General features: G+C 37.9%; 1 protein-coding gene across 5 annotated transcripts in view; it reads left to right on the top strand.

Annotated features, from left to right (window-relative positions):
• The window catches only part of strbp (spermatid perinuclear RNA binding protein), an 89,059-nt gene that overhangs the window by 57,433 nt on the left and 7,669 nt on the right, over positions 1-23,957 (top strand). For 4 of the 5 annotated variants that reach the window (XM_086096533.1, XM_086096535.1, XM_086096532.1 and 1 more), the window contains 13 exons: positions 262-553; positions 5,973-6,097; positions 6,527-6,622; positions 7,846-7,957; positions 9,960-10,057; positions 12,284-12,389; positions 12,683-12,766; positions 14,855-15,063; positions 15,520-15,672; positions 15,755-15,889; positions 17,777-17,917; positions 19,230-19,359; positions 19,438-19,494. In XM_086096533.1, the coding sequence (XP_085952659.1) occupies positions 262-553; positions 5,973-6,097; positions 6,527-6,622; positions 7,846-7,957; positions 9,960-10,057; positions 12,284-12,389; positions 12,683-12,766; positions 14,855-15,063; positions 15,520-15,672; positions 15,755-15,889; positions 17,777-17,917; positions 19,230-19,359; positions 19,438-19,494 (1,738 nt within the window). Of the gene's footprint in view, positions 1-261; positions 554-5,972; positions 6,098-6,526; positions 6,623-7,845; positions 7,958-9,959; positions 10,058-12,283; positions 12,390-12,682; positions 12,767-14,854; positions 15,064-15,519; positions 15,673-15,754; positions 15,890-17,776; positions 17,918-19,229; positions 19,360-19,437; positions 19,495-23,012; positions 23,699-23,957 lie in introns of those variants that run through there. The other variant, XM_086096536.1, reaches the window with a different exon arrangement.

Raw genomic sequence — 23,957 nt, 5'->3', positions numbered from 1 at the left:
CCAGCTTGCTTTTGAAACTGGGAGGACATTTTATTGACTTAGTACTAAACCAGTAAAAAACTATTGAAGTTCAAGAATTCCAAAATTTTAGCTCAAGGACAGAAAAGAAAAAAAATGTGAGACCTGTTTACACTATTTCTGCTTGTCATTCAGTTGCACCGAGACTGAGATTATTTTCACTGTATTGCTTTTTTCCAATCCGTCATGTTTAGTGACCTTGATCTCTGACCGTCCACTTTATTTCTGCCTGACACATGACAGAAGCTGACAGAGGAGAAATACGAGGTCACGAGCTCCCTGCCCGAGGCGGCCATCGTGGTACGGACGACAACGGAGCTCAAACTCACACTGAAGATCACACTCACCTCGCCTGCCATGAGAGATGATGATGATGATGAGGAGGAGGAAGAGGAAGAGGAAGAGGAAGAGGAGGAGGGGGAAGGGGAAGAAGGGGAGGAGCACGAGCACGAGGAGTTACCCGGGGAGGGATCTGAGGAGGTGGTGGCAGAACAGGAGGATGAAGTGGAGGAGCAGGAGAAGACAAATGGCTACGGTAGGAGAACAGATCCCCTCAATATTAATCAGATGAACATTATACTTAATAATCCCTGAGCAATAAATCCTATCATTCCCTCTGAGGAACCCCATTGGATTAACAAACTCTATTAGAAATTGCATAAAACTATCACACTCTCGAGACCGGCTTGGGGAGTAACGGAATACATGTACTGCCATTACGTAATCATATTACAAAAAAAAAAAAAATTACAGGAAAAAAACATGTAATCAGATTACAGGTACATTTATTAAAAATGGGGATTACTTCGATGGATTACAATTTATACGATGAGAGAGAGGGCGGGAGAGCGTGAGAGAGACAGAGTTGTCTTCATGAGCATCACTCAATATTGGAGTAATCCAAAAGTAATCCACTTACATTACTTTAATATTATGGTACTTGGATTACGTTACTAACTACATTTTTTAGCAGGTAACTTGTAACTGTAACGGATTACATTTTAAAAGTAACCCTTCCAACCCTGACCGTATGTGACAATTGCGATCCAGAGTGGAAGCGGGATTGTCCCTCACCATCTCCTTCCCCCTTTAATTCATGGGAAGGTGGTTCGAATTGCTTGTGGGAGGAGGGCAAAGGAGGCGAGTGAAGCAAGGCCAGCAAAGCGGCGGAATCAATAACCGAGCAGTAGCGAGCTAGCCATCCATCGTGTGGCTCCTGTCAAACGAGACACTGAGGTCTCCGGGAGAGATGAGAGATGACACAAAAGTTGGCCAGACGTGCCACAGCGGGATCAAGAAGAGCACTCGCTTATTTGCTCATAAGCATGTGCATACGTGGACGCCTTTAAATGACATGCGTGACATTACTCATAGTTTGTGCAACAAAGGTTATTCCGTGCATTTGAAAATCGTATTTACAAACAAGCCTCGCAGCATGAAACAAGCTCTTAAGCACTTTGGAATGATGTTGTTTTTATTGTGTTGAGTTCACAGTCCAGTGGTCGCAAATCGGGCCTTATGATTCAAGGCAAATGGTAAACGTTTTCATGTGAAATGCAGCTTCATAATATTACATTTGTTACCAGTTGTCAGTCCTTGTCATTATAAACTACAGCATGCAGTTACTTGTCTTAAATATATTCGAACATGCTCTAATGCCAATATACAGAATTGGATATACAGTATATACATTGAAACTTTGGAAACCAAGATCCATGCCTTTGTGCAAAACCTACACCCCCCACCCCCCAGATTTTATAAGTCGAAAGTAATACAAATCACCAATTACGGCTCAGCTTCAGAAAACAAGTGAGCCATGATTGGTCGAGCCTTGAGCAACTGTGATGTAATTTTCAGTCGACAGCAATTGACAAAATGGCCGTCCTTTGAGATGTATAAAAAACTGATGGATTTTGCTGCTTAACTCATTCACTGCCATTGACGCCTGTAAACGTCAAAAAATCATTTTAACTATTTCTATTTGTTTAAAAAAAAAAAAATCCCCCTTTTGTTAACTAGAGTATGAAATCCTAGACTTTTTTTTTGATAATCTTTTTTTTTTAAGAAAAGATTATTAAAAGTTAGGAGCGTCAGGCGATAATTTTTTTTCCTTGTAATTAATCGCATGACTTTAATAGTTAACTCACGATTAATCACAAATTTTAAATCTGTTCTAAATGTACAATAAAAAAATTCTAGGTTTCACCCTCTGGATTGGCCTTGTTTCAGCATTATTCAAAAAAAATATATATATATTAACTCATTCACTGCCATTGACGACTATAGATGTCAAAAAATTCATTTGAACTATTTCTATTAGTTTCACCTTTTTTCCACTTTTGTTAACAAGAGTATGAAAACCTAGAATTTTTTTTATTGTACATTTAGAATAGATATAACATTTTTGATTAACTAGTGAAGTCATGTGACTAATTACAGTTAAAAAATGTATTCGCCTGATGCCCCTAATTAAAAAAGAAAAGAAAAGAAAACCTAAAAAAATTGGGGGTGTCAGATGATTACATTTTTTTTTATTTAATTGTAAGTAATTGCATCACTTCAATAGTGAACTCACGATTAATCACACATTTTATATCTGTTCTAAATGTACAATAACATTTGTTCCTAGGTTTTCATACTCTTGTTAACAAAAGTGGAAAAACATTTTAAACTAATAGAAATAGTTCAAATACATTTTTGACGTCTATAACCGTCAATGGCAGTGAATGTGTTAAAGGGATACTTGACTCATTAAGCAATTTTCAACAGTAAGAGGATAATATTATTATTTTTCATGAATAATTAATACCTTTAAAAAATAATTTCGCGACTTGCTGTTAACTGAAGATGACATCTATCACCTGTGCTGAGGTAATGACCATTCATGACTTATTTTGCTGACCAAACCCAGAAAACAGGTGATCTGTGTTTGGTCGTCCGTTACCTATTTCCCCGGCACAGGTGATGTCATCTTCAGTCGACAGCAAGTGTCAAAATATGTTTTTTACTCATTCACTCCCAGCCATTTTCACTGAAGCAACCCCCTTCGCTCCCGGCTGTTTTACTGAACTTTGACCGATTTTGTAAGGCCCACAGAATATTGTATTTTATTGCTATAAAAACATGGAGCCCACCAAAAGAAAGATGTGTCTCTTCTTTCATCAGGAAAAAAATATATATTTATATCTGTTTCCATTTTGCAGCAATTAGCATTAGCATACAGCTAAGTTTCATCAATATTCACAAACCTGTTGAAAACACTGGGAAAAAGAACTTGTTGCAACATGGCCCTGGCTGATCTCTTATACTCTGCTGCCACCTGCTGGCCGTTTTTTGTAATACCATTGCTGTAAGCGTCAAAGCCTTCTGTATGCTTTTGCATAAAAAAACTAAAACGTGTAGATACATTTTGGGAAAGTAAAGACAAAGTATTAAAAACCGTGTTTAAACGTTTTTGGGTTTGAATGAGTTAATTATTAATATAATTATTAATTGTTCATAAAAATAATGAAGTTATCACATTAAATATAGACAAAATATTATCTTCTTACTGTTGAAAATTGCTCAATGAGTCAAGTTATCCCTTTAATTCATTTTCTACAAATGCAATGTTAATCAGAATATCACATTTAGGCTCGTGGTGATGCATAGAACATTGTAAAGAAAATTTGGGGATTCATTTTATTCAACTCTGACGCATCTTTGAATATTCACTTTACCCAACTTCTCGAACATTCTCCTACTACTAATATATTTTGCTAAGTGTTGGTAATTTTGAGTCGAGTTTTTTGTGTGTGTGCATCTTTAGAGACACCGTTTTGCCTAAAATGTTAGTGTGATTCCAAATTGTATGACCTGAGTGGCGTTTTTAAGGTTCCACTGTACTTTTATCTGAGGTGCAGCTGTCGCCTTTGTTTGGTCGCGAGTGTGCTGAGGGGGAAAAGCAGCTGGCAGAGAATAAGAGAAGCAGTCTGAGATGAGGGATAAAGGAGCAACCGTAATGATCCACGTCTGAGTGGTCCCATGTGGGACAGACCTTGAGATACAGCTTTATATATCACACTGAAGCAAACATACACACAAGTACACGCACACACAGCGCTGTTTGACAGGAGAAGAGCTGGCCTGCGATAATGGCCAGATGAGTTCAGAGATAATGCACTTGTGCTTCTTCCATATAGACGATAACAGTTGACATTTCCGCTTAATACCTCTTGAGGAAAGGGTTTGGAAGGGATGAGCAAAACATTTAGTTGAGCATGTCTCCACAAAGACTCTTTAGTGTGTTTTATTTCACTGGCAGTCCAGCACACGTCTTATCGAAAACCCCATGTAACCGCACTCATTCGTATACGGCTGTGTTGGATTCAACTCGCCTTGCTGGGACTTGGCAGCATGAATCAAAAACAATACAGAAGCATAAGAATGATACAACCCTCTCTAACCTCTTACCCTGCTTTAATCCGTCCATAGTTGTGCTTGATTTCAAACTAAACTTTAGTAGATGCTCTTTCTGTTTAGTTCTACTTTTGGACACTTGATTGTGTGCTCGCTCCGGGAAAATCAGTCAGAGGTGGCAAATCCAGGTCCAGAAAGGAAAAACCCTGCCACCCTAGGTGCTAGCTAGCTAGGTCACTAGCTAGCTCTCATGGTGCTCGTTTACCTGCTAGGGAGCTAGCTAGCTAGCAAGCATAAATGGCTAAAGCCAAACGGTGGCAGGGTTTTTACGTTCTGGACCTGGATTTGCCACCTCTGTCTCAAGTCAAGTGCATATCAAGTAAACCCAAAATGAAAACTCAACTATTTTGACTCCTGCCTGGTGAAGGCTGGATCAAAATACTTTTTAAAAGAAATCCTTTTCAAATACACAACAGGGAGGTTTGATTTACCTTGCAAAGCACTCAGTAAATCAAACATTCCTGCAACACAGCAAACATTGGAGTGTTAAAATTTCAGAGTTACATCTTTGGTAGTTGATTTTAACTCCTGAAGTGTAATTTTGTAACATTTTCAGAGTTAATTGGTGTTATTTTATAGACTTGATCACCTAGTGTTAGATTAATGCTGCAGAGATGTAACTAATCTCCGCCTTCGCACCTGTCGATGAACGACTAAGACGCCACACGTGAGTGTGAAATCAACACTGACCAATGTTGACTAGTATTAAATTTCAACTACCAACTGTTTTTTTAACTAACATCAGAGTTGTTTTAACCCCATCTCAGTGTAAAAAACACACTTGTAAAAGTGTAGTTTTAACTATATTATCTCATTCACTGCCATTGACGGCTATAGTCGTCAAAAATTCATTTGAACTATTTCTATTAGTTTAGTTAGTAACACTTTTTCCACTTTTGTTAATATGAGTATGAAAACCTTAAAAAAAAATTGTGAATGAGTTAATGTGGACCAATATAGACACTTTTAAGGTGTTAAATTTAACTTTGCAGGTGTTTAAGTAACACTGCCAATTTTGCTGTGAGGTATTTGTTTGCGGGGTCTCTGTGTGTCGAAAAAAGTTCTCTCCTCCCTCGTGACTCTCCATTTCACTGATTTGTCAGCTGCTCGATGTACGGAAAGTAAGTCACTCTTAAATGGCGTGTGTGTTTTTCAACTCACCTGCGCGGAAGGAGGATCAGCGCATCTTGCATATCGCTATCACCAACACGTGATGCCGAGCTGATCCGTGTTGAAAAAGACACGCCGTTTGAATAGTGCGCTTTCATCACAGATCTGTGAATTGTAGAACACCTTCTACAAGGAGACGAGCGACTTGATGGCATGATGAAGCGCCGTGTACCAAACTCTCGCGTGCGTGTATGCGTGCACTCGCGCAGAAATGGCGTCTGCACGCATTCACACACACACACACACACGCAATTGAAGCACACATGCTCAGCTATGATGTGTGTGTTTTACGTTTTCTACATTGGGTTGTTATTGTTTCGTGGCAGTGTTGGGTGCCGCTGAGCAAAGAGTGGAGGCTGAGGAGGAGGAGGAGGAGGAAGAGGGAGAGGTGCTGGATAGACACAGATGTCTGTTGGCCCTGGCAGCGCTGCGACACGCCAAGTGGTTCCAGGTCGGCACCCACTCACTTCCTGTCTTCCTGCCTGATGCTGTTTGTAGCCTGACGATCACATTACCGGTTCTATATTATGACGTCCATAAAATCCCTGTCAAATATTATATCGTAAGGCTACAAAGGCAATTGTCCAATTGTTTTTTCTTTTTGCTATTTTGTGAACCTGCCTGCTCTGTATCATGTCAATTCCTCCCGTTTAAAGCCCTTCCTACACCCGTCCTCCCTCCTCACTAACTGACCAAAAACATTAAAAAAAGAATTAGCCGCATTTCACAAAAATGCTTAATCGGACAAATCCTGGAGTCGATGCAGTTTGGATAAATGAACATGGTGTTTTCTTGTACTATTGCAGCTGCTTCGGTTCTCAATGTCTTCCCGATCTCTATTGTTCCACTGTTCGTTTTATCCCTTTTCCATTGTCTTCAGGCTCGAGTGAATGGACTCAAGTCCTGCGTTATCGTTCTCAGGATACTTAGAGACATGTGCAATAGACAACCCACCTGGGAGCCCCTTAACGGATGGGTAAGTCTGTATGACCATGTTGTCATCTTCGAACTTTAAATCAGTGGTTCTTAACCTTGTTGGGGTACTGAACCCCACCAGTTTCCTATGCGCATTTACCAAACCCTTCTTTATTGAAAAATATTTTTTTATTTTTTTTTTATTCAATACATCGGTATATAGGGTTTACTGGTGAACAAAATGAAGAGGGAGAGTGGCATTTTTATCAAATATGGCTCTCCTCACCTTGAATTCAGTGTTCTTGTATTCTTCATCTCAATGCACCGTAGCTTAAGGAAATGTTCCTTTAGTTTTGCTAGCTAGCTACTTGAGCTACTGTGCAGTTAATACGCTGACTCCCACCACTCAACTCAACTCTATATTTATAGAACACTTTAAAACAACCACTGCTGTTTTCTGAAGATGGAACTCAGGGGGCAGCAGATGCAATGAAAACAGCAAAGGCCCCAGAATTGAACCCTGTGGAACACCATTCGTTCCAATATAACATGGGAATTCATATTGCACATATCAGTCCGTAATTTAAGTTGTCCAAATCCTCTGATTTCAGCATTCTAACAGTAATTGTTCACTGATTTCTGTAGTGCTTCCTTAAAGAAGACTGATTGTCTTCTGTGTTTAATCAAAATAAGACATTTGCTAACATCTGTTTTTCTTTGGAAAACTATGACCAGTAATATCAGTAACATCAACACCCCCCCCCCCCTTTTTTAAATCATTAAGCAAATAAAAATTACAAAATATACACCAATCACTGCTTAATAAACAAAAGAATCAAAACCAAAAAAAAGTAATTAGGGGGAAAATGCTTTTGTAATACACTTTAATACAAAATGAAAATGAATCTGATTGGTTGATTAATCGATTAAATAAAGGATAGGTTAATCGATTCTATAAATATTTGATAGTGTCAGCACTGGTTAGTATAAAGGGATTACAATAATAATGAAATCACACGACGTACCATCACAACAGCCACAAGTCCACTACTGAGTGCACCAATTTCCCTTCAGCACAGACAGGCCAAGCAATGTAGCGTGATCACAAATGCATCATCACCAATGTGTATCTTCCCCTCCGCCAAACCTCTGAGACTGACTCACCAAACCCCTGGGGTTCGATCGAACCCCAAGTTAAGAACCACTACTTTAATTGGATTGTTGTAAATCACATTGCAGATTAGCATTATTTGAATTGAATTTTTTTACTGCGCTTTCTGGCAGCCTCTGGAACTCATCTGCGAGAAGGCCATCGCCACCTGCAACAGGCCTCTCGGGGCAGGAGAAGCTTTGCGCCGGGTCATGGAGTGTCTCGCCTCGGGCATACTGCTACCAGGTCTGAATCACTGCTTGGATGAGTCACTTTTACAGCTGGAGACTTGAGTGTGCGCTATCATATAAACACTCACTTCAAAAAGAAAAAAAACTGTAATACTTTAACACGTTGAACCTGCAAAATTGCCATCCCACAACAACGCTGCATGCAGCAATGAGCTAATTAAATGTGTGACATATCAGTGTCAGCTAATGGTGTGATGTATAAAATACTTGTCTGAGCAATAAATTGTGGACACAACAGGACGGAAAATGAGTGTCAGGTGTTAATTTATACAGAAAAGTGAAACACTGTGTTATAGGGGCAATCATATACAGTAAATTCTGTAGAGCAAATTTGACTATTTAGAGTGGGGGCAAATAGACTCAGTTTTAGTGTCATTAAAATTGTAAAAACTCGGAAGAGAGTAAATAATTGAAAAAAATAAGTCACTCAAGGGTTGATCTACTCCCTGAGCTATGCAGCTCCTGGTGTGTGCTAGCACATCGCTGGTGTCAGCTGGAATTTTCCTAACTCCAAGACCAAAAATTATGTTTTTGGTCTCCTCTTGGATATAAGTATACAGTAGCAGCGGCATATCTGAGGTGGTAGTGTGGCGGTCTCCCAAGCTTGAAGGTCGTGAATTCGTTCCTCAACCCTTGAGTGACTTTTGTTGATTTTTTTTAAATTCTTTATTTTACTCTTTTCCAAGTGTAAATATTAGTCTAAAATTGAGTCTATTTGGTCCCACTCTAAACAGAGTCAAGTTTACTCTACATAATTTACTGTGTAAAAGAGTTTCAGTTTAGCGACATCCCTTGATTAAATCCAACTCCCCTGAATGTTTCATTTGAATATGATATTAATAAAAAGATAGTTAGAAATCAGGATGGTAAGAAAAACAAAGCATACAAATCAAAACAGATTTGTGTATTTTTATGAAAATATTGAAACCATGTTGGGTGAAAAGTACCCCAAATATGGATCAAAAATGAACCCATCCACTTTCTGGGTCAATTTGAAATTTTTTTAATTTTACCCATTTCTTGACTCAAAATTAGAGGATCGGTCCATTTTTGACCCATAGTTGGGTCATTTTTGACCTAACTGTTTTTAGAGTGTACAATTAGCCTAATATTTGTTTGTGGATAAAAGGACAAAATGCATAGACAACTAATTTTGTCAATGACATTGTCTCTAGTCTCTATTAGTATGAAGCTTGCTTTAATAGCTCACAGAGAAGCTGACAATCCACACACTCTAAAAACAGTTGGGTCAAAAATAACTAGAGCTGTCAAACAAATTTTTTTTTATATCAGATTAATCACAATTAATCGCTTAATAAAAAAGGCATTTTTATCCAAAAAAAATTTCTCTCCAAATTTGAAGAGCACCGGTTTTGTGTTCATTCTTTTGACATTTAATGTTATGAGGACGTCTTCAATATTTTTTGATGCACTGCACACGCTCATCCTCCCCTTTTTCTAATCAGTTAATTACTTGCATAATTTAAAATAAAAAAATGTATTTTGACATGAACAAATATTCTAAATGTGATACGCAAACATTCATCAAATTCTTTACTTTAATGCATGAAATTATGTTTATTGCCACCTGTGCTACCTTAAACGTAGCCATCCGCTGTCAAGCTAAAGGCTAATCTATGGCAAAATTAATAGTGCGATTAATCTGCGTTAATTCATTAATTAATGCAATATTTATTTTGTGATTAATTAATCAATTAATGCTTTAACCTTGACAGCAATAAAAATAACCCAACTATGGGTAAAAAAAAAAAAAGGTCCGATCCTCTACTTGGGTAAATTTGACCCAACTTTGAGTCAAGAAATAAATGTCGGTCAGATCCTAAAATTGGGTCTTTTTATTTATTTATAAAACAACCCAGAAAGTTAAGTGGATCGGTCCATTTTTGATCGATAACTGGGTTACTTTTGACCCAACTGTTTTTAGTCATTCTTGTTACTTAAACATTGTTGTTGTCATGTTGTGTCACATCCACCAGGCGGTCCAGGTTTACGCGATCCGTGCGAGAAAGAGCCCACAAACACATTAGCCGACCTGACGGATGAGCAGGCGGAGGCCATTACCTATAGCGCACAGGTACGCAACACACACTTGCATACTCGGAGCAGCTTAAAGTTGTGAAAATCCACACACACTCGTACGAGAGCACGTCTATGAAAACGAGCAGGTAGCGTTCTGCATTTTAACCACACTTCGAGCCATAAATCCATCTCTGACACCCCGACAAGCGCATATGTATGTGCGTGGTGTCAGGTCCTCCTTGACACGCGCGTCGGTCCCAGTCAAGCTGCTTTCCGAGCTGGCATGGCTTAGTGAATCCCGCCGTCCATTTTCCTTTGAAGACAACCCGAACGAGGCTGGAATGTCAATGGGGATAATTGTATTGGAGCAGATACAAGCGCAGATAGAAGAGAGGAAGCTGTTCTGTCAATGGGCTGCACACAGCCTCATGAATATCCCAGAACCTGCAGCTCCCTAATTAATTCACATTAGCACAGCCACTGAAGGCCAGCGCCGTCCCGCCTCATCGTTTGTGTAGGTCGACAATGTGTACTGTTGATGGATTGTGATAGATTGACATGTGCTGATTAGACAAAGATTACTTTGCCGTTAGTGTCATTGAAAAGCATTTTTCTTTTTTCTTTTTTTACATCAATACCACAGTTTGTATTGATAAGATATTTTTTCCCCATTTGAGTTGTACAAGTGTCATTAGTGGTGGAACATGGTTGAAATGATTGATCGTGATCTCATTTTGTTATATTACAAAAACCTTTGAGCACTGCTGTGTAGATTTTTTTTATTTTTTATTTTAATATTCATTGTTTTATATCAAAGAAGTTATGTTTAGTCTGTCTTTGTCCAGCTGCTGAGGTTCTTGCCACTTTCATCAATAGTCCTTTTATTTTGTTTCAAACTATACATGCCTTTCAGGTCGCAGGTCTCCAATGAGATGGTCTAATTTTTTTTTATAGGTTGTATATATAGTAGTATTTAATTCAGCATGTTTGTGCGGGGAAAATATATATTTTATCTCTCTAGTTGAATACCATAATAGACCTTAACTACTAAGTTTTTTTTTATAAAAGAGGACGTCAACCCAAACATGTAAAATAAATAAATAATAATAATAATAAATAATCTTTACAATGTTCTATGCAGACCCACTAGTCAAAACACGGTATTCTGATGAATGTTGCGCTTGTGGAATTTGAATTAAACAGCAAAATCAACCCATTTTTATCCATCTCAGGGGGCGGCCATTTTGTCACTTGCTGTCGACGTCACAATTGAAAATGACATCACTGTTGCTCAGGACCAATCATGGCTCGGCTCACAAACATCACTTGACCAAACTCAGAAAACGGGCATGTCGTGATTGGTCGTTACCGGAACCGTAAGCAACTGTGGTGTCATTTTTAGTCAACAGCACGTGGCAAAATGGCTGCCCCCTTGTAATGGATAAAAACACTTAGTTCATATTCCACTGACGCAATATTATTAGACGAATGGGGGCGCATAGAACATATTATAAAGACAATTTTGGGGTTGACTTCTCTTTAACTCATTCACTGCCATTGACGGCTATAGACGTCAAAAATTCATTTAAACTATTTCTATTAGTTTCACATTTTTTCCCCCCACTTTTGTTAACAAGAGCATGAAAACCTAGGATTTTTTTTATTGTACATTTAGAACAGATATAAAATTTGTGATTAATCGTGAGTTAACTATTGAAGTAATGCGATTAATTACAATAAAAAAATTTAATCATCTGACACCCCCAATTTTTTAATATTTTCTTCTTTTTTTTAATAAGGGGCATCAGGCGATTACATTTTTTAATTGTAATTAATCACATGACTTCACTAGTTGTTATATCTGTTCTAAATGTACAATACAAAATGTTTTCTAGGTTTTCATACTCTTGTTAACAAAAGTGGAAAAAAGGTGAAACTAATAGAAATAGTTCAAATTAATTTTTGACATCTATAGTAGTCAATGGCAGTGAATGAGTTAATATATATATATATTTTTTTTAATAATGCTGAAACTGCTATGAAAACAAGGCCAATCCAGAGGGTGAAAAAAACAACCTAGCCTATGAAAGATCTCAGATCTCATGTCTGTAAAAATTGCATAAAACACACGGAATGCACAACGCTAACTCGGCTAGTTCTCAGGCAAAATCCAGTGAGAGCACAAAGTTCATATGACTTGCAATGTCAGAATGCGGACAGCCGATGCAGTCTGAAGCATCTTTTCATCTTCTCCTTTCTGTATGCGCTTTGTGTTTGACAGCGCGCTCTCAGGCTCATGGCATTTGGACAGATCTGCAAAGTGCTGGAGATGGAGCCTCTTCCTTCAAACAAACCATTGCAGAAATACCCGTGGTGTGACAAAGAAGGTGTGTGTGAGATGCATTCCTACATTCAAGCTAACCCATTCCAAGGTTGTGCGGGATTTCTTACTGAAAAGGTTCCCTGTTGGATCTCAAACATGACCTGACCTTTTTTGGGGAAAACATTTTCCTCTCACAGCTTTGACAGCAACATCAATATCATTGACCGGCGTCATATTTCTGTTAAACTCCTCAATCTTAGTTTTGTCAGTTAACAGCTGGTATAACAGTGTTGACATTCACATAAACACGCGTAGTATTTAGTGAATGGTTAGTAATAAGTCTTGCTCTACCTCCAGGCTCTGGTTTGAAAAGGCCATACGACGAGGGAATGATGGACGACAAGGACCTCATCAAGAAGATGAAGAGGAATCTTAGGAGAGGTGCGCAAAGAAAATAAGTCTTTACGTCGTGTTTTTATTTTTGCAAACAGCTTTGCTTTTTACTTAGTCGGCAGCGCAAACATCCTCTGGCAGAATAACATCTTTCTTCAAAGAAAAACAGCACTTTTTTTTCTCCTGTTATTCTGCCCGTCAGCCTCTCTCCCTTTTTAGCCATCTTACACCTCTCGCATGCTGATCAATACTATCGATTGCCAACGTTTTACCAGGCCACTCTACCATCTCGGTGTCTTTCTTCTTTCAAGGAGAAGATGAAGCACTCGTGATGAAGGCAGACAGCCTGTTTTATTTCCAGCCACTGGCAAGAAAAGAGATTGCATTGAACGTTTTAAGAAAAGATGATCCATAACAAGTTGTACAAATATCCTCGACTGCACACATCTGGATAGATCAGGGGTCTGCAACCTGCGGCTCTGGACCCATATGTGGATCTTTAGCCCCTCTCATGTGTCCCTGTGGATTTCAAAAAATAAAAAATTTATATATATATATATATTTTTTTTTTTTACATATTTTTTTAGATAAAATATTATTTAAATGAATTAATGATCATTATAATATATATATATATATATATATATATATATATATATATATATATAGCAGTCCAAATTTTTAAACGAAAGGTAGATAAAAACGTTTTAAAAATTACCTTGAAATTTGACCATAATTTTTTTTTAAACATGTCCATCAAATTGCCAAAACAAATCAGAAAATTATACTAAAAAAAGAGGAAGCACAAAACGTTTAAAAAGTAATGATAACATTTCCCAAAACAAAAGAAGAGCTCCTTAAAATTACCGTAAAATGTCCACAAAATTGCCAAAAATGTCAGAATTGATCACCAAAAAGGCAGGGGAAAAAAATAGCCATAACATGTCCAAAACTAGACAAAGTGTAATTTTTGAAGAAATTGCGTGGGAATGCTGAAAGCTGAATGCTAACATTTGAATGCATATTATTATAACAATGATGACATTGAAAGAAAATAGATGTTTAAGCTGCTGAATTCAGAAAATAGAATATTGAATCGCTACTACCAAAAAATTTAACTGCACACTTCCTTCCTCAAATACACAATGTGTACATGACTTCACGTTCGCAGACAGATTGCGGGAAATTCAAACCTGAATCCAGTCTGAAAACTATTGGTGAAAGTCTTGCAGGAGTTCTCATTGTGAACAGAAAGCTAAAAGCTGAAAATATTTATTAATATAGTAAAACACTTCATGTCAGAACAAAGACATTTAGTAAAATGGATGATAAATTATTGGATTAAATTATTTCAGAAATTGAAAAAAAAGTAAAAATTTTAAGATGTGATTAACTCATTCACTGCCATTGAAGGCTATAGACGTCAAAAATTCATTTGAACTATTTCTATTAGTTTAAATTTTTTTTCCCACTTTTGTTAAAAAGAGTATGAAAACCGAGAAAAAAATGTATTGTACATTTAGAACAGATATAAAAGTCGTGATTACTCTTGAGTTAACTAGTGAAGTCATGTGATTAATTACAATTAAAAAAAAATGATCACCTGATGCCCCTAATTTAAAAAAAAAGAAAACAAATATTATAAAAAAATAGGCGCGTCAGACGATTTTTTTTTTATTGCAATTAATCGCATGACTTCAATAGTTAACTCACAATTAATCACAAATTTTATATCTGTTCTAAATGTACGATATTTTTTTCCTAGGTTTTCATACTCTTGTTAACAAAGGTGGAAAAAATGTGAAACTATTAGCAATAGTTGAAATGAATTTTTGACGTCTATAGCCGTCAATGGCAGTTAATGAGTTAATCTGATTAAAGCATTTAATCGTTTGACAGCTCTACTTACAACGCAATATTGTTGGGATGTTTTAAAACGGAGATTTTCTAATAATTGATAGGAAAAATAGGTAACATGGGAAAGAATATAAAGATTCACTTCATCTTAAACATGTAACTGCTCATTTAGTATGTAACTGCTCATATTTGCATATCAGAGAGCGACGTCATCAGTTGGTGATGTTTCGTGAAATCTAATACTTGGTTGGCCCCTTTGACGAGTTTTTGTTTGATCAGTTCTCGACAGCAAAGCCATAGACTCCAACCAGCCAATGAATGCCCTGATGCGGTTGAACCAGATCCGCCCAGGGCTGCAGTATCGCCTCCTGTCCCAGTCGGGCCCGGTTCACGCCCCGGTCTTCACTATGTCCGTGGACCTGGATGGAACCATTTATGAAGCATCGGGGTCCTCCAAGAAGACCGCCAAGCTCCATGTTGCCGTCAAGGTAACGAGACTTTTTGACCAAAAGAGATTTGAAGCCAAAAATACCTTCCATGTTTTCATGTACCGATGCAGATTCTGAATGTGTGTGCGCGTGTGTGTGTGTGTGTGGGGGGGGGGGTGTGTGTGGGCAAATCCATGTAATCCTAAAGTGGCCGTGAACAAAAAGGCTCTCCAGAGCAAAGAGCAACGGATAATCCGCTATTTGCTTCATTCCCATAAAAGGCTTTCTCCCTCGTCTCCCTGTTTTCGGTTCTCTCTATCCTTCCATCATGTTTTCACCGTATGATCTCTCCATCAGTAAACACAATCAGCCATTGGGTCCGAAAAATACGGCATTTTTCTCTGCTAAAAGCATGATGATATGAAAGCTGACTTATTTTAGGAAGGCGGTTTCATTCGAACCCTTTCACTATTCCAAAAGAAAAAAATAATCATGATACACTCGGCTCCCCCCCAGGTTCTCCAGGCGATGGGCTACCCTACCGGTTTTGACTCAGACCTGGACCCTATGAGCTCGGACGAGAAATCCGACGGCGAAGGCAAGAGCGAGACGTCCTCGCACACGAGCAATAACGCAACACACTCCTCGGACAGCTCCAACACGCTGGAGGTGGGCCTCGGAAATCGAACCACACGCCGTCCAGGCAATCATGCTAACGTTTCTCCTCTTTATTTGTGCGTGACCTCCGAAGGTGCGAACTCAGGGCCCCATACTGACAGCAAGTGGGAAGAACCCTGTTATGGAGCTGAACGAGAAACGACGAGGCCTCAAGTATGAGCTCATCTCTGAAAGCGGAGGCAGCCATGATAAGCGCTTTGTCATGGAGGTAGGAGCTTCACGCAAAAGTTTCAAAGCAAAACATGGTTAAATATTTCATTGTGGCGCTGCAGAGAGAAGGATTTGAGAACATTTATTCTGGCTTTCCATATGAAAAACAGATAAAAGCTCATCGTCGTGAAAAAAAACTCCAATATATTGGGCATGACTCCTTGTGACTGGCTCAAAGTAAACCTTAGCTCATTCTTTCAAATGGGATATTTATAGAAGCACAATTCACCATTGCAATTAGAGATAGACCGATTATCGGCGCAGGTATTTGGCGTTTTGAAGCAAATCGGCATCGGCCTTTTTGCATATCAGCTGCCGATAACAGATTATCGTAAAAGTCAGGGAATTATTTATTGATTTAAATGTTCTGTTAATTTGTGTGATTTTGCTGAGCCTGGGAACTTCCTGCTTTTTTCTTTTTTAAACTTAAGACAAAGCTACGTAAAATATTAACAATTCAGTTATACTGAAATGTTGGACAACGATTACTTTAGAAATCCGTTGAAGTTTTAGTTAAACTGCCTGGGAGCTCCCTGTCTTTTTGTTAGTATTTTAAAAATAGGGATGTCAATTGCCTGAAAAGAAAAATAATCTTTAACACATTGAAAATCGGTTTAATAAACATGCTTAAAGGCACATAAATTAAATGTTGGCGTTTGACATGGATATTTTTCTTTTTACTGGGTCTGGGTTTAAAAAACTCAAAATCAATATAGAATTGAATTTCCTTTTCGAGCCATGAATCTATTATATTATATATATATTATAATATATAATATCTATTTTACCCACATATTCAAAATAAACTGTTTTCTTGAAATTTACTGGTCACGTGAATTTAAAAGTATTCAATTCAAACAATTCAGAATCTTTTAAATTTGTATTTACAATTATTTAATTAGAATTATGAAAAAAATCACCTCATCTTTGCTGATGTCAATGTTTGTGTAACGGGATTATTACGCGTTACTTCCATTAATAAACTAAATCATTTAAACAATTTGAAATTTAATGTTTGTAGAGTTTTTATCATGTCCTTGATTTTTAAGAAGAATTGATGTTCCATAATGAATCAGTATGGATTGAATTGAACTGAGTCGAATCGAATCGAACTAAACTCTTGTGAATCGAAATCGAATCGATTGAGGAAATTCGAATTGTTACCCAGCCCTACTTTTTACTGCAAATGAATATTGATTACAAATATCAGACATCGGCCTCCTTGTCTACTAATAATCGATACTAGTATTGGAAGGGAAAAATAACATCGTTCTAGCTGTAATTGCAATTCATCGCAGGTTTGATCAATCACATTACACCTGTTAATACCTTGATTGTCATTTGTATATACATTTAGTAGATTAGCTTCCACATCTGTTTTTATGAGCAAACAAGTCTACATCCATTTTTGTCGTTAGTAAATCAAGCATATCGTATGGCCACTGGAGGACTTTATAAAACAAACGGCCTCAGATGGGGAAAGAAGTCAAACACAAAGAGGAACGTCAAAGGATCACTTGTACTCAGACTGAATCGGCTAATGAAGTGCTATGCTACACGCACACACACACACGCGCGCGCGCGCGCGCGCGCGCGGAGGAACCAACTGTTCTCCAATGCGGTCAATCAGTCAAGTTTGTTCATGGAGTGAGCCGGCCGTCGGTGAGGCGTGCTGCTTTCTGACATGCCTCACCGCTCCGTTGCTCTGTTGATTGATTAGCAAGCCTGTTCTGACAGCAGGGCATCGCTAAGCAAGTGAGCCTGTTCCGCCAGACCTTCGTTGAGTTGCTGATTGCTGCTAAACACATGATTTCGGGACAGTACCGTCGCGTGATGGATTAGTTTTGACACTGAAACTACTCATTATATATTCCGCGTACGCCAGGTGGAGGTGGACGGACAGAAGTTTCGTGGGGCGGGCCCCAACAAAAAGGTAGCAAAGGCCAGTGCTGCTTTGGCTGCGCTGGAAAAACTCTTCTCTGGGCCCAATGCTGCTGCAAACAAGAAAAAGAAGCTGCTGCCTCAGGTCGGGAACACACAACACGACGTCACCTAATCAAGGGCCAAATTGCTTCGTGAAAAGTTCAAGCATGTTCTACTGGAACCACAGATGCACCAATAACACTTTTTTGCCTATTAGTGCTTGATAATGCCATTCAATCTTAAAATTGTGATGGAAATGGGTTTTATTAGAATTCTGCCATCTAGTGGAAGAACATTTAATTCAGGGGTGTCTGTCAAACTCATTTTAAATCAGGGGCCACTTTCACCCAAATTTGATCTCAAGTGGGCCGGATCGTAGCCTAATAAGCTATAATGTAATCATTATTATTATAATGTAATTATAATTATAATTATTATTATTATTATAAAGAAACAGGAAATATTTTGACATATTTCTTTATTAGAATTAATAATAATAATAATTAATATCATTATTAATAATAATGAAAAATATTTTTTTGCAATAATAATAATAATTATTATTATGAAAAAACAGGAAATATTTTGATGTCTTTATTACAATTAATAATGATAATAATAATCATAATTATTATTATTATTAATAAAAAAACTGAGAGGTCAAAATATTTCAGGAAAATAATAATATAATAATAATAATAATAATATCCATAATTATTATGATAATATGAAATATTTTGACCTTTCTTTTTTACAATTCATAATAATAATATTAATAATAGTAATAATCATAATAATAATTATGATTATTAATTACAAAAATCCTGGAAAATAATATAATAATATTAATAATAGTTATTATTTTATTTTATTTTTTAAGAAAGAGAGGTCAAAATATTATAACAATATTCAATTTATAACATAGCAATTTATGATTAATGAGTGACAGCCAAAATTCTGAATGAGCCCTCCAGTTGGCAAAATTGGCACAAACCATTTTTGTGAACAACTGCAGTTTGTGTTGTCTTCACGGGCCGGCTCCGGCCCACGGGCCATATATTTGGCACCCCTGATTGAATTGGTCTGGCTCTCACTGTACGTTGATGGCATAAAAAAACATGAACAAACATACATGATTTATTGTGATTATGTAATCATTTACGGTCCCATTAAGAGAAGCTGCAAAATTGATCATCAGCATAAAAATGCGTGCAAGTTGAGAATCACAACATAGTCAATGCACTTAGCTCAGTGTGAGCGTACCCTTAAATCGAGATTTACGGTAGCACCGAGATTAGAAGTCCATAACGTGCGGAGTTGTACCGCTTTCTGCTGCTGCTGATCTCTAATTAGCCGCGCTTTGTGTAGGTGAAAGCTAATTCTCCATGAAATCTCCATTGTGTGCTCACATCCAGACTAAAGGAGCTCTGGCTGCGGCGGCGGCAGCCTCGGCAGTGGCAGCTCAGGTAGCCCGAGGAAGAGGACGAGCCACCCTCGCGCGGGGAGCCTTCGTCAGCGCCGCCGCGCCAGGATACGTGACGCCAGGTTCGTTCGGCGTTCTTATTCACGCTGTGTCAGGTGCGATCGCTTTGTCATCTGACGCTTTCATCGCCTCGTCCGCAGGCTTCGGAACGCCGTACGCCTACAGCCCCGCCGCCGCCGCAGCTGCTCCTGCTTACGGTATGTGCCACTTGTTGTTTCCTGCCATTCTCGCGCCCACTTCCTGTCTGTTGCCTCCATGCTGTTCTCACTCAACAGCAACTGCAATCATCCTAATGGTTCAGCCGTTCTCTTCTGGCTTTGATTCTAACATCTTATCTTTCCTTCAAGTTTTTCAACTTTTCACCAATTGATTAAATGCTGATCGGGGTTGTAGGCTTTCGGTTCTGTGTGTGTGTGGGTGTGTGTGTGTGTGTGGGGGGGGGGGGGGGTGTGTGGGTGTATGTGTGTGTGTGTGTGTGTGTGTGCGCGTGCGTGCGTGTTTGGTGTGTGATCTTCAAAGAAATGTGCTCTTTGGCTAAGTGTCCGCTCGCCACTTGATATTCAGCCAAGCGCTGCTGTCTGACTTTCCGGTCCCAAGCTAAGATCAAATGAGATGGTATTAATCCCAAAGGGAAATGAGAGTGCTGCAGCATCTTGTGTTTTTTTAAAAATTATTTTTATTATTATTATTATTGAGAAAACGTATAGCAAGCAGGAATGGTCGCAGTAATCGATTAAATGAAGAACTCGGTCGACTGTGCGGAATTGCTGATTACTGGACGACTTGGCTTCAACCACCAGAGTTGAGTTTCGAGATGATGCTTGATGACATCTTCATCATCAGGATTTCTTGTTTGGATGTTTTGGATTACAGATCATTTGATTGATGTTCTCCAAAGTTGGTTAATTGATTGTCTTTGTTTCAAACATGTAAACAAATCCAAAACAATAATAATCAAGAAAACGAAACACAAGTTTAAAAAGGCCAAGTAGACAATTTTGCGTGTTCAAAAGGGGGAAGTATAGATTTATCTACCCCTACCCTACATAAGATCCTACATATATTATTTATTAAAATGTCAGTATTCCTAATATATATATATATATATATATATATATATATATATATATATATATATATATATATATATATAAACTTCTAAAATATGTAAATATAAATATTCTAAGTATAGATAAATATTGCAAATAATTATAAACAGCTATGACATATTTCATATTATATAACAATATAATGCTTTCCAAACAACATGTATATTGTTTCAAAAGCAACATCATATTTCTATATCTGCCCAGATACAGTACAATGTACATGTGTCCACATAACGAGGGCCTTTTTAGATTTCTGTACTTTATGAAGATATGTTTACTTTTGCTTTGAAACTCTACTTGTGCACTGAACTTATTCCACAATTGAACTTCATAGATGCTGATACAAAAGCTCGCTTTCGTTGTGTGGACCTTAATGTAGTTAATAACTTTCAATAAACATTGCCTGTACAGTACATTTGATTATTTCTAGCTTTGTAGATTCTTTGGGCAGTTTTGAATTTAATAGTTTTGGACCGTGTGAATTATGAATTGGTGTGTTTGTGAAAATTTCCATTGTGTATTAATCTAATTTGTTTTTGGAGAATGTACAACGGTTGTAAAGAACTCCCGTCGTTCAAAATATGGTAATATCAATACGAATATATTATGATTTTAGTTTGATTTAGGTTGAGTGATAACATTTTTCCATCAAACCATTGTTTTAATTCACTCGAATTTTTGCGTCATCTGCTACAAGGATTTGCATTGCAAAGATTTGGAGACATTACAGATGTCATGAATATAGATGTTAAATAACATTGGCTCCAGTACAGACCCCTGTGGAGCGTCACAAGGAAGTTGAATCAAAATCACATTTCCAGTTAAAAAAAAGAAAGAAAGTAAAATGGGTACTAGTCTGTTAATGACAGAACATTAAACGTTTTGAGGTTACAAACTAGAGGGTGAGACGGGAGTGGATTTTCACTCATTTTCTTAGGAAAAATCCTGCCCAGTCCCAGACTTAAGTAAAAGAGAGAAAAAAAGAAAGTCCTGTGCTGTCCACTCCTGATGAAAAGAACTTGTGTCCTGTCCTGTTCCGCTATTGCTATTTCAAGAAATTCAGTGCAACCGGAAGCACTCTTGTATTGTTTTGGCTAACGTTAGTGTGTGTACTCGGGGTGTCAATCGATTACATTTTTTTATCGTAATTAATCGCTTGACTTCAATAGTTTAATTAATCACAAATTTGAGATCCATTCTAAATGTACAATAAAATATTGTTAGTTTTCATACTCTTGTTAAAATAAGCAGCATTTTTTAAACTAATAGACATATGGCTGCATCTTTTAATCATTGATACAGTAATTTCATAATAATTCATGCAATGGAGTTAAAATTAAAAATATGTATTGTTCTGTAAAAAAAACGAGTGTGATATTGATTTGTGTTGAGGCCATTTTTCTGCCACAAGATGGCATAATTGCACTTGTAAGATGTTGGTGACAGCTCAGTACGTTTTTCATTTCATATTAAGTGCTATCTATTCTTTAACATGGAGTAACTTTTGCACATTTTTTAAATTGTAAAATACAACTTCACAGTCTCCACAAATATATGCATTATTATTACATTTATGACTGCACAATTTTGATGTGGACGTGTCTGCTGCGTTGCGACGGGAATTCCCCCAGTACAGGCTTTCCGAGTAAGGGGCGGTCATTAATCGCGCGTTAAAAAGATCGGTGGTGTCAAAGGAACTTTAAATTGACTCAAAATCAGCGCACTAATTTGGACACCCCTTTTGTGTGTGTACGCTTATGGAAAGAAAATCTGTCCGAGTTTTTTCTTTTCTCTTCTCTCTACTGGATGCAGCTATTTTGGGTCTGTACTGCTGTCATCTTTTTCTTTCCCGTTTAAATTAGTCACGTGTGAGGCTAGCCATTGCATTACACAGGCTGTCATGTTAGAGATGCTAATTATTTCCACGGCCCCCATTGCTAAGCATGCTTCGTTGGACTCGCATACAGAAATGAGTCTACTGTATATAATATTCCTACAGCATTCAATTAGACTAATTGGTGATCGGTTATCATTTTCTTCAAACTCGTGCGCGTCGTCCGCGCGCACTTTGACGGTTTTGAGCTAACGACGCGTGCCCTGCTGGATGAGCGTCAGACCTTCAGCCCGAGCTGATGACGCCGATCGCTCGCACGCGTTGGAAGGACGTCAATTCACGACATGCTGTTTTTGAGAAGAGTTGGCGGAGGTGAAAATTAGGATTGTAATCCCGCTCCCTCGCGCGCATGCAAGTCAGTCCGCAGCTGTGCATTTCATCGGTCTTCCTCTGTAGAATTGACGTGGACAAAAACAACTTGTATCTTTCTGATTCATAACTTCAACTCATTCACTGCCAATGACGGCCATAGACGTCAAAGATCGATTTTAACTGGGCTGGCAGCGATCGAGTTAATCCTGTGTCCTGCTTTCTAAGCGTGCACAAGCTCCTTCCGCTGCTTTAAGTTGTGTAACAACTAACTTCTGCTGCTGGCCACGCCTACTCATCAAACGTCTTGACGGGTGTGCAGGACATCGACTCGTAGTTTACAATTGACTCTTTTTTTCTTTTTTTTTCGCCTCAAAACTGCTTTTCTTATGTCTCCCTCTAGGTTTGCCCAAGAGAATGCTTCTGTTGCCCATCATGAAAGTCCCCACCTACCCCGTCCCCCACTACCACTTCTTTTAGACCGACAAAACTTTTTTTCCACAAGGGACACTTTTTGGTTTCTCAGTGATTGGGAGAGGATTACAGAACTTAAGTTTACATTATTCTGAAATGCTTTTTTTTTTCTTTACTCGACCAAAACATACTGCAGGTTTTCGGGATGCACAATAATGCTATTTTCAACCAATACCGATAAACCAATCATATTAGAACGTGCCGATAATTGTTTGCAAAATTAACAAAAATACTTTCAAATCCTACTATAAGTACAAATACATGGAAACATTGTGTAACACACCATGAAGCTGAATTTTATTGATATATCTGCTTCAAAGACAACCAGTCACTCATTTTGAGTTTGCCAAAACGAAACAGTCAGCCAGCGATTATTATCGTGCATCCCTATCAGGTTGAGATTTTGAAATCGAAAACTTGAAGGATTTCTACTGTGAATTTTTACTTGATCTCATCCTGAATTATATCTGTTACTTTGTTCTTTGCTCGAAAAGGGGGCTACTTTTGCAATACGTCGCACACATTCTTTGTAAAATATCAAACTCATGACTTGTGTGAGGGGATGTATAGAAATAATTCAATCAGGTTGTTGAATAAAGTTTATTTCCTATAAAAGTGGAATTCTGACTGGTGTAATTGATTATTTTTTTTTTGTACATCTTTCAGTATAACCAAATTTTCCGCTTTTGCCAAAGAGCTAATTAAGTTGCACTTAATGAGCAGCAATTAATTACTAATCCTTGATACCCCTGCCTCGTATATGCACACGGAATTTCAATCATTGACGTTAATCCCACGTCATCCCTTTTGGGGAGCGGAAAGCAAGAAGAGCATTTGTAAAGCTTTTAGTCAGATCCCGCCTTCTGCATTCAGC

Source organism: Leptonotus elevatus, chromosome 15 (genome assembly GCF_054856555.1).
Source record: "Leptonotus elevatus isolate MCC_2025b chromosome 15, RoL_Lele_1.0, whole genome shotgun sequence".
Classification (NCBI taxonomy): Eukaryota; Metazoa; Chordata; class Actinopteri; order Syngnathiformes; family Syngnathidae; genus Leptonotus; species Leptonotus elevatus.
The sequence above is the reverse complement of the archived record's forward strand: the minus strand, read 5'-3'. Positions and strand labels throughout refer to the sequence as shown.